Below are 17,404 nucleotides of genomic sequence, written 5' to 3' on the forward strand. Positions count from 1 at the left end.
GTTCTATACAAAGAAAATCATTACTTTTTATTCTTCATGCTGGCAAGAACTTTTCATATGCCTTGTGATCAGAATGTGTAAAAGTCAAAACATGATCAAATTTATGGGTTTTTTCCTCTCTGGATACGCTTTTACGCTCGCCGGGGAAATATTTCATACGGGCGTCCGCCATTGTTTCTTAGGAAACCATGCGTCTTAGGAAGGAAGTGACGTTACGACTGTTTAAGAGTATTACAACCCGATCTTTGTGTTCAACGACATCATCCGTTTGGCTGTCTCACGCATTCGTACAAAAGCGGGAACAAGGTCCTTTTCTCATTTATTTGCCTTCCTTTCTCATTTTGGTCCGTCTGTAAGGAACACTATTCCACAGAGCATTCGGGAGTCCAAATCATTGTCGGTGAGAAATCATTGAAAACATTTCTTTTTTTATGTCATTTACCTACTTTCTACATTGTTTTGTGTTGATGTAGGGCGCCAAGAGCCTCATGGTTGAGGATACCGTGCGCTCAATAAGAGCCTATAATAATAATAATAATAATAATAATAATAATAATAATAATAATAATAATAATAATAATAATAATAATAATTATTATTATTATTATTATTATTATTATTATTATTGTTATTATCATTATTATTTATTATTGTTATTATCATTATTATTATTATCATCATCATCATCATCGTCATCATTGTCACTCGATTTTACTCTCGTGAATTTTCAGGATGGATAATTTTTTTTTCTTTTTTTTTCGAAACTATTATAGAACTTACGAGACCCCGACCCATCTTTTAGGAGCCGACAAACCCCGATGTTTTTCCAGGCTGGCTGATGCAGCTCATTGTCTCTTGTATAAACTGGCATGCGATTCCCATTGAAAAGGATTTCCTCCGAATTTTCTAATAAACACGCACACATGAATTACATAAAGATATTGACTATCACATGACACGCACACTCACACCCGACTGCTTCCTTCGCGGCAAGGAGCACCGCAAGGACCTTGGTAAATAAATCGTGTTATTTCTCTGATTTTGTAGCGCGTATCAGGGGTATCAACACCCATCTGACCATGGCGTACTGAAAGAGTCAAAAGGCTATGCATCTGACCCATTGGTGGCGGGAAGAGATAGAAGCCTGTTACTGATTGCAGTTAAGACTTGGCCCAAATTTGGGTGTTACTAGTACCAGCGTTACTGACCATACTATTGTACTGATTTACGGCTTAATCTTATTCCAGTACAAAGATAGACATTGCACAACACGGAAGGGGACAAGTACATGGGACAGGAGCATTTAAAGAAGATGGAGGAGGCAACATTACCTGGATGGCTAGATGTTTATTTCAATTCCCCATTTTGCGAACAAGTTCATAAGGAGAAATGAGGAAGCAGGCACTGATGTAAGATAAAGATCTCAAAAAGTATGTATGCAACAGTGTCAGACAAAGGAGAAAGAAAAACAAGAACCCTTTTCCACCAAAAAAAAAAAATAATAATTAAAAAAAAATCAGCCTGCATCGACTGTGTGATATAATGTGCTTATTTATTGGATGATTTGTTCTTTTTTAAATTGTATTTGTCTTTTTGCTTTGTCATGTAGTACCTAGTTTCATATACATTTTTTTTTCTCATACTTTAGCTACTGCGTCATAAAGATATACGTAACAGGCCAATGAAGCCAAAGTCTCTCCCCAATTTTATTTTTTTTTAACGTTGAATTATTGACACTAAGGGCTAACCCACACCGGAGACCGACTCCGACGACCCGACACTGCCGTTCTCTTCCGGATAGAGAAGTCGGGCACGACGCTGAATGAGAATGAATAAGAGTAATTTTTGTGGCCTTTTTATACCCATGGTGAACACTACTAAACAACAAATTTTTGTTCAGTTCACAGCAACCGATCAAATTGCACGTACCACATGCCATGTTATGAGCTGTTGCGCCTCGAATGCTTAAAAATCAAATTTTGATGTTGATTATTCATCGTTTTTCAACCGTGATGAGATCTTTTAAAACACAGATGTAAAAAAAATAAAAAATCAAGAGAGTGGTGGTAGCTTTACAATGGTGTGTTACCACAACCTTTGTGCACCAGTATCTATCAAGGGTCTATTTCTTGAATAAATCGAAAAAATGCCTGGCCAATTCGCCTGGGCAGATATAGGAAGGTAATCTAGAGGAATTAGACAAATGCCTTTTGGTCTGGTTGTTTCAATTTTTATACAATGCCTTGGAGTTGTCTTTCGTGGACAGTAAGGTATCCTTTACAAGTCGAGCATTACGAATTAGCAGTTCAGAATTTATTTATTTATTTATTTTTAAGGGTTTTAAGGGTTTTACGGCGCTTGCAACACATTAAGGTTATATCAGCGCCAGTAAAAAGGAAGAAAATGGGATAGTAAAAAGTTCTAGAATTACAATTGTTTTGTTTGTTTTTAAGGGTTTTACGGCGCTTGCAACACATTAAGGTTATATCAGCGCCAGTAAAAAGGAAGAAAATGGGATATTCGAAAGTTCTAGAATTACAATTAAAGCACCCAAGAGAGAGTAAGACAAAGGGGAATTTGGAACAAATAGGGATCAGATGTAGATTCCAAGAGCATACCATCAATGTACTTAGCTTGAGATCACCTATAAGTCTCATCCGGACACAAGCACAAAATCCAACAAGGAGGAATACACTCAGATGCTTACATCGTACATTAAAAATAAATATAATAATACATAACAGAGAGATGATCTACAAGGAAAAAAATATCATCTCTCAAAACAATAACTATGCATTTGACTGTTTCCCTCCCAGCCAGGACTCGGGCCAGGGCCAGGACAAAACCAAGTAATCTCATTCCAAGACAAAGACAGAAAGCATGTTGGAAAACAGATATAAGGGGATAGAAAACACATAGAAAACCCCCTGCCCGCTATGGGAGGTCAGGATCCCCACCCAGAGAATTACAATTAAAGCATCCAAGAAAAAGTAAGACATAGGGGGACTGGGAACAAATAGGTATCAGATGTAGATTCCAAGAGCACACCACCAATGTACGTAGTTTGAGATCACCTATAAGTCTCATCCGGACACAAGCACAAAATCCAACAAAGAGGAATACACTCAAATGCTTACATTATATATTCAAAATAACAAATATAATAATACATAACAGAGAGATGATTTACAAGGAAAAAAATATCATCTCTCAAAACAATAACTATGCATTTGACTGTTTCCCTCCCAGCTAGGCCAGGACAAAACCAAGTAATCTTATTCCAAGACAAAGACATAAAGCATGTTGGAAAACAGATATAAGGGGATAGAAGACACAGTATGTACCCCACTGCCCACTATGGGAGGTCAGGAACCCCACCCAGAGTTCAGAATTTGATTAACATAGAAATTTACAAATATAGGTTGAATTGAAGACAAAACAGATTTATTAAATAAATCAACAAAATAATCAGTGAAAACAAAACTTTGTTATTAATTTTTGAGCCTCAGTAACTCTCTTTTGGGGACACATGCCATCATTTGAATTTGAATTTTTTAAAAATCTAATGAAGGTCAGTCAACAAAACACATAAGGTGGTTCAAATGAGTCTTGTTGAGAAAGCTTAAACTTGAATTAGAATTGAATTACAGCCATTGTATCACTGGAATCAGAAAACCATTATTATTTCTATTAATGGCATGACTAACATTGACCATTAACTGCACGCACGCGACATGCAGATATTTGCAGGTCTGATAACCGAAAAGCATTTTGGGTTTGGATTAGTCAATATTTTGCGTTGGTATGAGAGTTTGACAGAGAGTTTCAACAACAATGAGCAGTATCAAACCCGCAAATAATTAGACATTGCATGCATCCAAGGCAATTTTAACCTTTGCATCTGTGTTTCAACTTTCTTAAATAGATAAATAAAATTCATAAGCTCTGTACCATAAAAGTATACGTTATTGCTCTACGCACCACATTGTGCGAGACAATGATCTTTGCAGGTATTGATATAATAAGTTCAGTACCTTACAATTGTGTGCGATATTGCTCAAAGCATCACACTGTATGAGACAAAGTGTGAAAATGATCTTTTATAGGTGTTGATAATCAGCAACTAGTAAAGATAATTGACTCACACATTGAGATGAATAGAGTAATAACTTATACATGGGTTACACACTACCATTCTTAACATAAAATCTTCCAGGTCAAGCGTATGAGTATGACATGAGAGTTAAATTCATAAATAGTTTTTTCATTATATCTGATTCCATTGTTTACTCTTTCAATTCCACTATTCCCATTTCTAATCCAGTCATTAAGCCAAGATGCTGTTAAAGCATCGCCTTTTGTTCTTACAAAGATTGATTTAAATGGTGCTTTCATTCACACAAGTTACTATTAAACCTGGATTCCAACATCATCAGTAGACCATCTTTGAAAAGTTGATTCTCTTGGTGTCATCATACTGTTTCTGGTTGTACTAAAAAGGGAAAAAATCACAAAAGTGCACTCATCAGCTTTTGTTTATGCATTTATGAGAAACAAAATTATGGTTAAAAAATATACACACATCATACTTGCCCTGGTAACATTACCAATGAGACCCTTTTTATCCAGAAAACACATTTACCCATCCCTTATCCCGATTGGACGTATTTTTGTTCAATATTTTAACAGTTTACAGCTTCTAGCAGCTCAAAATTCACTGTTCAAGAACAGAGATCGCTTCTTTTTATGAACTATAGGAGGCAATTCAATTATAAAAGACAAATGAGACAGCTAGTTATGTATAAGTAACACCCTATCGTTTTCTTCTAAAATGTACTAAATATGATTTAAAAAAGAGTATGTCTGAATAAAATGATAACCAAACATTTCCAATTTTCGGTTTTACTTATAAAAAAAAAAGATTGTGCAAGTGCTAAAAGCGCTTTACAGGGGTCCCTGACCAACTGCAACACGTAACATGAAGGACGAGACACCTGTTAAGCGATATTACAATTTTTTTTCCAACAGAAAAAAAGGTGTTAACAACCAGGTACTCATTTTACATTTGAGTGCAGTGAGATAATGTGAGTAAAGAGCCTTTTCCAAGGACTCAACTATGCGCCGAGCAAGGATCAAACCCAGAACCTTCTGATCCGAAAGTGAGTGTCATATCACAAGACCACATACTCGTTTTACTTATAATTGAAATGACTTTCAATATCTACTATAACTATTTTTTCCAGCATTCAACGAAAATCGCTATTCTTTGTTATTTATTTAGGGAGTTAACATGGAAAATACTTGTTTTCTTTAGGTTATATAGAAAAATACAGTAAGTGTTTTTAAAGTTTGCTTATCCTTTGTGCTTCCAATGTCTTAAATAGATTGAAAGAGAGCATGAACTCATTTTCTATCTCTAGGTTTAACTGAACAGGTTTTAAAGTCAACTCTTCAATAGGAATTAGCATCTATCATTACAACAAGATGGAACCCTTTCAGCACAAAATATGATTAAAAGATATAATTTTAGGCAAAATGCCCAAACTAAAGAGAGGTAACTTTAAATAGATATAATTTTGTCTATTTTGAAAATTAAGATCAAGCCAAGTGATATCTAATGAAGATGATACACGTGCAGAAGAAACTTATGTAGACAGGCAAACAAGGGTGCTTTCCATTATTTTTGATTCAGTTAACGAATAAAAATGCAGTTAAATCAAAATGATTCTAAATCACTTTTCTGTTTGGTTATGTAAATCGATAATTGGACAAAGAATTGAGGCCGACCTCTTACATAACTACTCTTCTGGCAATCCCATACATTCTGCCAGTCCCGGTATCATACCTTTTGGCTGACATGATCTTTCACAAAGACCAGTGTTGTTGACTGTAGATGTATTGCATAATGAATGGACTTGGTCTAATTGTTTCTTTATTTGATAAAGTGGACCCTTTAGTTCAGTCTATTCATTATTTGAATTTGTCAGGATCGACAGATAAAAACATCAAAATGAGTAAAGTTGACTCGTATAATTTGTTGTCTTATCAGTAGGTATAACACAAAGCTGACAAGCATGCTATTTACAAAAAGTGAATACGTTTCTAAAAGTCAAAGACGGCTAGCCATAGGCAGCAAGAGACATCTAATTACAGTTTTACTTTGTGTCATGCAAACATTCTATTTTCATGCTTTTCTATAAATTTGTAAAGTTATGTTTCAAAGCAAAATGGATTCAGGCTATCAAATTTTAGCCAAAAAAGTGCTTTTGATTTAATTATACGATACTTAAAATAATTGGTCAACATATCGAGCAACTATTAATTGAAATTGCAAATTGTGGCAAACGAAATATAATGACAGTCTTGTCTAGAGTCAAAGCATATATTTAATTTTTCTGTTTTAGTTTTTTATATAAATTTGTTCAGTTATATTTCAAAGCCAAATATCTATAAGTCTATCAAATTATAACCAAAGGAGATTGATTAGAGCTGAGATTAATTGGTCAGGTTGTAAAGGAAATATTCATTAGAATTTGAAAGGAGAAAAAACGTCTTAAAAAATTTAAATCTTAATCTTAACCAAAACTCACCAGGACCAAGCCTCTGACTTCGTTATTTCAACCTCAAAATATTCCTGTTCTTTTCAAGCTTGAATTTGTCATACATAAGGTGCATCTAAAAGTTGAAAGCTGTGCATATATATTGTGTGCCAGCCATCAATCGTAGTAAAAGGCAAAACTGATATATAAATAACATCTTAAAAATCCACTCGTTATACTTCATTTCATATGTGTTTTCAAAAATTATCTTCATTGTTTTTGTTTGTTTGTTTGTTGCTTTAGGTCTCTTCCAACACAATTGAGGTTATATGAGAGACCGCTGAAACAAAAAAAACAAGCAATCTAACAAAAATAGTACAAATGTAAATCAAAATCATAACCTAAAGATATCATAAGCTAAATTATAAATAATCAAGAACAAACAGACAGAAGATTTACAGAAAAAAAAATATCCCCTGTCAAAAATACAATCACAAACCAAAGAAGCAGGATAGGCTAGTAAAGAGAAGAAGAAACGACATCACTATCGGATCGTACACCCATGCGAACATCATAGGTATATGATTCAAGGGTGATGCTCCCATCCAACCACCCGCGTATCTTCATTGTAATGACTTTCACTTTAAGTAAGATATATCACAGAAAATTGTCATAACCAAATAATAATAATAATAATAATAATAATAATAATAATAATGATGATGATGATGATGATGATGATGATGATGATGATGATGATGATGATGATGATGATGATGATGATGATGATGATCATGATGATGATCATGATCATGATCATGATCATGATGATGATGATGATGATGATGATGATGATGATGATGATGATGATGATGATGATGATGATGATGATGATGATGATGATGATGATGATGATGATAATAATAATAATAATAATAATAATAATAATAATAATAATAATAATAATAATAATAATAATTTTTTAAAAATAAATAAATTAATTAATTAATAATACATAAATAAAAGAAGTAAAAAAGAAGTAGTTTTTTTATATGTATATATATAACTTTGATTTCAACTATATTCTGTCCATGAAATGGGCTGTCTTTTGATTAACACAGAGGCAAATTTTACACTTTTAGTATCTGTGTCCGTGAGTCCTTGAAGTTTGAAGCACAGAAGACGACCAGTGTTACAAACAGGGATTTCATTATAGATACCAGGTGACCACTACACAGTGCAGACCAAGGAAACAGTTTTAACTTTGACTTCACTGAATCAAATTACACCAAAGTTGAACAAAATATATGTTATCCATCAGTGTTTTGATTATCATTATCAGAAATTATATTTTTATTGAACTGAATTAATTCAGTTAAAATGGTATCTCTGTCGTTGATTAATTTTTCAAGTCAATCAAAACATTTGGCTACTTATATGAACAAAATTTTGGAGTTGATCTAAGAAAGGAGAATGAGATACCAAAATAAGAAAGTCATGCCAAATTAAGTTATAAAAACTGCAAACTGACTTTGAGAGCAGCACATATAGTTGCAGTTTAATGGCAGTACAACAGAAGAATTCCATCTAATTAAGATATTTAGATCTTTACCATCTGTAAAAAAGACGTAGAGTCATTTCTCGTTAATTGGAAAATAAAAATGCCAAACATTACACATGTATATTTACATTTTGGCCCTCATGTAAAAGTGGGTTTTACCACTCTATTGATCTTTTCATTGCACAGCAGATATGTGGACACCCAAATCGTTTAATACATTTGAAATTCTGAAGATCTACCAATACATGATCTTTTAAAATCACCATTACTCTGATATGATATTTAACATTCTATTTCCGAATTTAAGAAAGTTTGGATCTCAGAGAAAATGTAAACGGTTTACTGAGATGAAGCTGCATCTTTACAGAATAATAAAAATAACAAATTAATTGAGAGGATAAACTTCTTGGTAAAAGGTCAACCAGATGAAGTTCTGTTCTATATCTTCCAAACTCCCCACTATAAGCCTTCTTGCTATCTGAAGACCATAACCAGAAATACCAAAAAAAAACACTATTAAACAATGTATTACACAGTGTCGAAATATGTAACATACCTCAAAATCTGTGTTTTCCAAAATGGAAGATAATAAATTTATTTTGCTGCCCATTTGACAAAACAAAGTGGATAAGGTATTCCATGATTCTAAAAGTAATGGAATTGTCATCTTGAATAAATTCACGGCTATTTTTATTTTTGTGATTTGAACTTTTAATGGTCATCTGGTACATTACGATTCCATGAATGAGTTATCTTTGCATAAAGATGGAAGAAATTTCTATTCGGAAAAAAAAATGTCAATGTTAGTGGTGAAAGGAGATCGGTAGAGGGAATGGGTGATGAGTGGAAAAGTTAAACACAATTTGACTGTTTCTCACGGTCACAAAAATCTTTTATAACTATTTTAAGATTCTTTGTGCAGACAACAAAAGGCGCAGCTAACACTGAAATGAGCTACTGGGTATCAAAGGCAAAGCATTTTCTATAATTTAAAAAAAAATCAGGTCAGGGTGATCGCCCAGTCATTGAATGGATGGCAATTTTAAAATATCTACCTCGCCATTAAAACAGAAATTTTATTGAATTTATTGACTGAGTTTAAAATAGTAATCAGCAGCAATATCAAGGCGAAACAGCAATAGAATGCAAATATGATAGCTATTCCTGAATGACAACTTGGAAAATAAGATATGGAAATGATCTCCCATAAGCCTTATGGAGAAAAACAGAACGGATAGATGATGAATTTTGGAAAAAGAACTCAATTATTTTGTTGGTTTTAAAACAGTGCCAGACAAAGCAAGAAAGAAAAGTGCAAGTTAAACAACATTCCAAACAGTCTTCCTCGACTGGGGATGGAACTTCAGGCGTCCTGATTATCTGAAAGATTTACTACCATTACACCACAGAGGTTACCCAACAGTTGAGACGATTTAATGTTTATATTCTTCACCGAGTACACGTTTTATGCAGTGAACCCTCGCTTGCACCACAGTGATTAAAGTTCAATTATTTACAATCAGACAATAAACTGAGAAAAGTATAATTAAAATCAGTTTGCAATGAGATCATTTATTTCAGAAGAAAATGATAAGAAATCTTGGTGTTAATAAATCTGTCGATAATTGAGCAACAAAATATAACATTTATCACAGTAAAAATTCCATGTGCAACTTAAATATAAAACCCACCCCATTAAATCGATATAAAATGAAGAAATTTAGGAGCAGGCACCGGTGTAAGACAAAGCAAGATAGAAAAATATAAGAAAAAAAAACAATCCCAAAAAAATCAGTCGACAATAGTGTAATGGTAGCACGTCTGACCGGTAACCAGAAAGTCTGAGGTTCAATCCCCAGTCGAGGTTGACTGATTTTTAAAAAATGTTTTTTTCTTGTTTTTTTTTCTTTCTTGCTTTGTCTGGCACCATTCATACACACATGTTCAGTTCTTTTTCCATTAAATCTATGCAAATTATCATATTAATAATATCAATTAACCATTGCCATACGCCAGTAGGTATACACATACTATGCACCATCTAAATTCATACCCTTGACTATTCGTGGCACATCTCTCTCTCTCTCTCTCTCTCTCTCTCTCTCTCTCTCTCTCTCTCTCTCTCTCTCTCCTCTCTCTCTCTCCTCTCTCTCTCTCTCCTCTCTCTCTGTTTGTTTTTGTTTTGTTTTTAAGGGTTTTACGGCGCTTGCAACACATTTAGGTTATATCAGCGCCAGTAAAAAGGAAGAAAATGGGATAGTAAAAAGTTCTAGAATTACAATTAAAGCACCCAAGAAAAAGTAAGACATAGGGGAACTGGGAACAAATAGGGATCAGATGTAGATTCCAAGAGCAGACCACCAATGTACTTAGTTTGAGATCACCTAAAAGTCTCATCCAGACACAAACACAGGTCCCAACTAAGAGGAATACACTCAAATGTTTACCAATCATATAATATAATTTGTAAACTAAACATAATACAATGCATAACAGAGAGATGATTTACAAGAAAAAAAAAATCATCTCCCAAAACTATAACTATCCATTCGACTGTTTCCCTCCCAGCCAAGGAGCTCCGGCAAGGATCAGGACAAAACTAAGTAATCTCATTCCACGACAAAGACAGGAAACAATTGGAAAACGGGTATGGGGGATAGAAGACATAGCATGTACCTCCCTGCCCACTATGGGAGGTCAGGACCCCCACCCAGTCTCTCTCTCTCTCTCTCTCTCTCTCTCTTTTCTCTCTCTCTCTCTCTCTCTCTCTCTCTCTCTCTCTCTCTCTCTCTCTCTCTCTCTCTCTCTCTCTCTCTCTCTCTCTCTCTCTCTCTCTCTCTCTCTCTCTCTCTCTCCAAAGTATAAAAAAAATGTGCACAATCACACAATGACTCCACTTACAACATAATATTACATGAATATCTGAAATCAACAAATGTGTATTGATGGCCATAGTTGAAACAAACCATGACTTACAACATTTTTTGTTTACATGTGTCTCTTTCTACTGCAAAGACCAAAATAACTATATTGGAAGAGATCACCAACACAAGTCACAGGGACAGGAATCGAATCCTGTAAAGATAATCTCTGCTCCTTCATCAAAGGTTGAGTAGTTGGGTCTGATTATTCTAGCTGATAGTAAGATGGGACAGATTCATATCCTGCCCAAAAGAAAGAAATGTTCTTCCAAATTATTAACCAAATCACTATTAACCAAAGTAACTGGGTAGCCAGATCTATAATGGAAGAGGCAGAGAATACTCTTGATCTAAGAAGATAGGAAGCAATAATTTAGTAGATATTCTTCATCACTATCACAAATTTGAACAAATTTAATTTCACTAATTAATCTATTTTTTCATTTTGACTTTCTCGACAAATTGATCATTGAATTCCATTCATCCAATGATGTGAAATGTTCGAACAAATTTCATCAAGCAGTCATTGCTATAGTATCAAATAATCATGTCACAAAGAAACCTGAGGCTAAATTTGATCTGCAAATGTTTAAAAAGCCATCAAAAAGAAGTGATAATGGTTTTGAAACAACATTTGGAATACTTTACAAATCTTATATATAATATATGGGATGAGAATGACACACAAAAAAAGAAAATTAACTACTTAAACTATACGAGTCACAAAAGACCCACAATAAATGTGAAGAAGATCGAAGTTTAAAATGCCAAATGGAATGTAAAATATCCACAAAAGAATAAGTTGCTATATGAATTAAATTGAGAAGGTAGAGGTCAGTGGCATCACTAACAACCAATTTACAACTATTCTTCTAACTAGGTCGTTTTCAACCCATGGAGCAAGAGCTTATCCCGGTTTCTAAATAATAGAGCGTGAAACGGACAATACTAATTGTTAACTACCTATGAATAGTATGCTAGTTTATCATTAAGTACTGTCTATGACATCTAACAGACCCAGCTACCCAATCACTGCTAAGTGGATAGGGGGGGAGGGGGTCAGAAAAAAATCTTGACTTCTTCCGGGATTGATTTTGATTCTTTTGTGTGTGATGCGAGGGCTCTACCAACTGAGCTATCTGAACCCCCAACCCATGACATAAGGCAAAGAAGAAAATGTATCTTTTATAATGATTCATTAATACTATAAAATATATATTAAAACATTGGTAACAATATAAAAATCTGGATTTCAAATGCATTCGTAATGAAAATGATAGTATACATTGCACAGCATCTGAGAACATTGATTATGTTATAATAAAACCTTCACGAAGCATATAAATCATAAATAATGAATAACTAGGATTTGATTTAATGAAACTATTGGAGCTGGAAGGAGTAAAAGTGAGGCAAAATTTATACATAAACATGTGTATGTAAATTGAACACAAATAATGCTTTCTACAGTGATGCACATGCTCTGGGACAGACAAAGGCTGCATCATAATATCTTGTGCCCTCCACCCAACTCAATTCTTTTAATTGTTCTTATCTTAACTTTCAGTTAAAACTTTTTTTCTCTGTTAAAAATTAAACACAGTAGCTTTTGATGGTTAATTTTCGTTTACTTATTAAACGCAAGACAGATCTCAATATTATCTTTTGGGAAACCCTCTGTATTGTTTTATTATTTATTTATTTATTTTTAATAATGCACATATACATGCTTAATCGTTCATAGATATATTAAAATGAAGACTCATGTATTATGCATTTGACACATCATGAGATCCAATTCACTATTTACAATGTCGTTCCTATGACATTACATTTTGAAAATGCAGCTTATAATAGTCAGATTGTCAGAGGGGGGGGGGGGTATAAATGCAAAGGTTAGGACTTATATTATGACTCTTAACTTATGAGATTGTTGTTGTTTTGTATTGTTTTTTAAATCTTATTCTTTTCTAGAGATACGGGGGGGGGGGGGGGGGGGTGTTCTAATTGACTGTACTCTTTAAGTCACCAAGTCAAGAAATCAGGAGTGCTTGAGTTCAAATGGACCATGTTGAGCAATATACAGATTACAAAGTTTTAAAAAAAAATCTTTTCTAATGGTAGCAAATTTGTTTCATTAAGTCTGATGTCACATGTATTATCTCATGTTGTTATCACTATTGTAGTATCTAAACATTTTCCTCAATATACAACTGTATATTCTCTTTTTTGATTCAACATTTCAAAATGTAATCATTTCTTGTTTACTTTTTTTTCTTTTTATATGACAAAAGCAAATATGTTGTAAAATTATTAAACTGAAATTTTGAATAACCAAACAAGCAGGTAAGACAGGTCAACATTAGTAAGTTAAACTATTAAAAGGACAAGATGTTAGTTATAAACACTACACTGGGAACCCGTATATGTAATATCACACATGAATATTCTTACGAAGAGAGGTTTCTCTCATGGCACTCTCATCTTCTTGATCTTCCTCTGCTTCATTTATTTGCTTTTTAGCAAAGTATAAAAAAACCTAGGGGTAGGAGGTAAAAAAAGATACAGTTTCAATTAATGAAATAATTAAGTAGAAAACAAAAGACCATTTGCCATCAGCAAAATTATTCTTATTTGAAAAATTGAAGGATTCAAAAAGTTTAAAGTTGTACTGCAAAAGTAAGAATTAAATTTTCATGGATCTCCTCATGAACACCGTAATAAATGTTTTGCAAGGTTCGTAATTCTCAAAGTATTTTATGAGGCTGTGACAAAATGTTGTTCCTGTCATATTTCAACACAAAAAGAGACATCAAGATTCAATTATTTATAGGTAATATAGGAACAGCCCAAGGAGATACAAAAAGAGACATCAAGATTCAATTATTTATAGGTAATATAGGAACAGCCCAAGGAGATAGTCTCTAAAGGAAGTGCACATAGTTTTGCCTGTCCCTCGAACAGTATTTGAATCCTACCTTCCATCAGAAATGGCATAAGCTAAAATTTATTTTCAACGAAATAGGGAGATATTTTGAACTTGCAACGATTTATTTTGAATTTAGGTGGACTTGGAGGTTCCCATCAGAGAATGTTGATCTAAAAATAGATATTTTAAAAAAAAAATATTTTTTCCTCTACTGACAATGAAAATTGCTTCTTTCTTTTAAAAATAACACATTTTAAGTCATTTTCTACAGAAAGGAGCCTGATATGGAACACAAAATAGCCTTTCACATTCTTTTTTAGGTAATTCAATACTGTGACATAGAAATAGTAATTGCCTATCTAGGAATAAGTGATTTCGAACAAATTTAAATTGTTTGTACAAGTACAAAAAAAATAGCAAAACATATTTTATTACTTATGTAGATTCCTTGTTTGTTTTTTGTTTTTGTTTTTAAGGGTTTTACGGCGCTTGCAACACATTAAGGTCATATCAGCGCCAGTAAAAAGGAAGAAAATGGGATAGTAAAAAGTTCTAGAATTACAATAAAGCATCCAAGAAAAGGGAAGAACAAGGGGAATTGGTTCAAATAAGAAACAGGTGTAGATTCCAAAAGCACTCCATCAAAGTACTTAGTTTGAGATCAATAAAAGTCTCATCCAGACACAAGCACATGTCCCCGCTAAGAGGAACACACTCAAATGTTTTACAAATCATATATAATATAAAGAAAGCATAATACAGTGCATAACAGAGAGATGATTTACAAGGAAAAAAATATCATCTCCCAAAACTAACTATACATTCGACTGTTTCCCTCTCAGCCAGGGCACCTGGCCAGGACCAGGACAAAACCAAGTAATCTCATTCCAAGACAAAGACGGAAAGCATGTTGGAAAACAGATATAAGGGGATAGAAGACACATTATGTACCTCCCTTCCCGCTTTGGGAGGTCAGGATCCCCACCCAGTAGATTCCTTGTAATGATACAAACAAGAAAAAAGTATCACATTGGAAAAAGAATAAATATGACATGAGAAACAACAGTTAAAATTTTTTATTTTGCTCTTTCATTATGTTCTGTAGAATCCTCTGCTAGAAAAGATCTTAATGTTAAAGTTGTACAAGAAGCATTAGAGAAACACAATCTTTTCGTAATTGCTGTTAAAAGCGACATTACGAAACTTGACAAAGATTGGAAAAAGACAAAAAAGGTGGGATCGTTAATTGGAGACATGACATAGAAAGACGACAACATCTGTCCACAGACACTCTCAATAAGCTGAAACTCACATGGCTTAGAAACAACAAACTGAAAAGCAAAATAAAAATAAAGTTATTCAAGAGCCTTGTTAAATCAGCACATATTCATAACTGTGGAAAATGAGCACTAACAAAAAGCGAAGAAGATAAATTAGATGCCTTCCATAGGAGACAGCTCAGGAGAATTCTAAATATCCACTATCCAACCAAAATAAGTAACTAATCGCTGTACATAAGATGCGAAGAAAAACCACTATCAATTCAAATTTTGGAAAGAAGATGGAGACTATTTGGACATATTTTAAGGAGAGAAAGAAATATTCCAACAAGTAAGGCAATATCATTATTCTTTACACCAAGTGGACATAACAAACACAAAGGCAGACCCACAACAAGCATATACACTACGATAAATAAAGGCCTCAAGCACCTCAATGACCCACAAGACTTGAGATGCGAAAAGGATTTAGAATACATGAGATTCATCACAGCAAACTGTCATCAGTGGAAAGAACTCACCCAAGAAATCAGAGAAGCTGCCAAAGCGTCTCCGTCCGAAGATTAGGAGGCGATCAGCAATAAGTCAACTAAGTCAAAAACTAAGGAGGTTTTAGTTTTCATCTTTATCTCAACTTGTAGCACACGTGTGTATATATCTCTATCTTACATATTGCAAAATAATAATTTTTTTTAAATCCGAGAGTCTGAAATCAAAAGAAGAGCTAGAATAGCTTCTCAAAGTGTCAGAAGAGAGTACTTTATCTACAGAGTGAAAAGCTGTTCCTGCAATCATTTCCTACAAGCCCTGAAGATATTTGATCATTTATCATTATTTAAAGCTGAATCATTTCTATAAGTCTTTGAAATATACATAATATTCATGTCTATTGCGTTAAAGTTTTGCAAAATGACCTTTAATATCTATAATCCCATTAGTTGTGTGCCCTACCATAGCCAATTATGAGGGTGGTTGCGTGAGATGGTATTTGAGAGGTTTTAATTCTAATTATATTTTCATTACATCTTGGTTACTTACCCTTCAATATCAAGTTGAACTGCTATGCAAAAAGGAAAAAAAAAAACAAACAAAAAAAACAAAAACAACTAGTCTAATAAATGTGGTCCAATGCTTTTGGCCATCAAAGTTTGAAGTGCTTGGTTCTCAACCAATTTCATAACGGCATCTCTTCTCTTTGACAAATGGTTTCTGCTGTTTCTACCTTTACAGCATTAGATGACTGTATCATCTTTTTTATTTTGTCATTTATAAAAAAATATATATCTGGACATACATTTTGAAGATTGGAGCTTATTTAACCTACCTGTTCTAAAGAGCTCTGGCTGAAATTATACTCTTCCAGTTGATGTGATGATTTGCCTGGAGATTGTGGAGAAGAAAAACAATCAACACTTTATTAATAAAGCAGAAAAAACTTCTACATGTCTCCTTGTCATGATCATTTTTCTACTTTCAACTTTCAATGCTTTTTAATGAAGTCAAATCTTCATTCATTAAAATAATTCTTGTTTCTCTCTGTTGTTTGAGCGAAAAAGATAATCCTCAGCAGCAACGTAGACAAAAAACTTGAAAAGATGAAGCAGAAAAATAATCTTTAAAATATTTTCATCAAATGTTATTAATGTATGAAGTTCAACAGCTCTTGAAAAGTATCAAATTTGAAAAAGTATGATGATGTCATTCTTTGATTATTTTTCTTTTTAATAAGTTAAATTGAGGGTGTGACTCGGGTTTTTTTTTTTTTAAAGTTATAGAAGACTTACAACTTTCAAGATTAGCAAATGTGACGCCTAAAGATTTGACGTTTTCCTTCGGAATCGCATACTGGGCTCTCTCCATGAATCTCTCCACTTGTTGCATGTCAGGAAACAACTCTTTCAAGTGACTTTCCAACTTATTCATGGACATTTCAATCTCAGAGGACTGGATATAGGCGAGCTTTACTTCTAGGATATAACCAGAGCCAAACTTGTCCTTTAGATGCTGAGTTGATCCTAGACATCTAATGATTGAAAAATGATTGTTAAGAGTAATTTTCATCATTTGTTACCATTTTATTTTAATTGCTTGGCTAAACGGGATAACATTTTTGTAAAATAATTATCATAATATAAAAGAAAATAAATAGTAGCAAGCTTTCAGAGTTGGTTTTA

General features: G+C 33.5%; 1 protein-coding gene across 6 annotated transcripts in view; it reads right to left on the minus strand.

Annotated features, from left to right (window-relative positions):
• Positions 1-3,422: 3,422 nt before the first annotated feature.
• The window catches only part of LOC144972792 (cholesterol transporter ABCA5-like), a 79,078-nt gene continuing 65,096 nt past the window's right edge, over positions 3,423-17,404 (minus strand). For all 6 annotated transcript variants that reach the window (XM_078914434.1, XM_078914432.1, XM_078914435.1 and 3 more), the window contains 4 exons: positions 17,015-17,253; positions 16,555-16,610; positions 13,476-13,560; positions 3,423-4,492 (listed from right to left, as the gene is read on the minus strand). In XM_078914434.1, the coding sequence (XP_078770560.1) occupies positions 4,473-4,492; positions 13,476-13,560; positions 16,555-16,610; positions 17,015-17,253 (400 nt within the window). In that variant the 3' untranslated portion in view covers positions 3,423-4,472. The remainder of the gene's footprint in view (positions 4,493-13,475; positions 13,561-16,554; positions 16,611-17,014; positions 17,254-17,404) is intronic.

This window comes from Berghia stephanieae, chromosome 5, assembly GCF_034508935.2.
Source record: "Berghia stephanieae isolate SIO BIC M18660-M18661 chromosome 5, UCSD_Bste_1.3, whole genome shotgun sequence".
Taxonomy (NCBI): domain Eukaryota; kingdom Metazoa; phylum Mollusca; class Gastropoda; order Nudibranchia; family Aeolidiidae; genus Berghia; species Berghia stephanieae.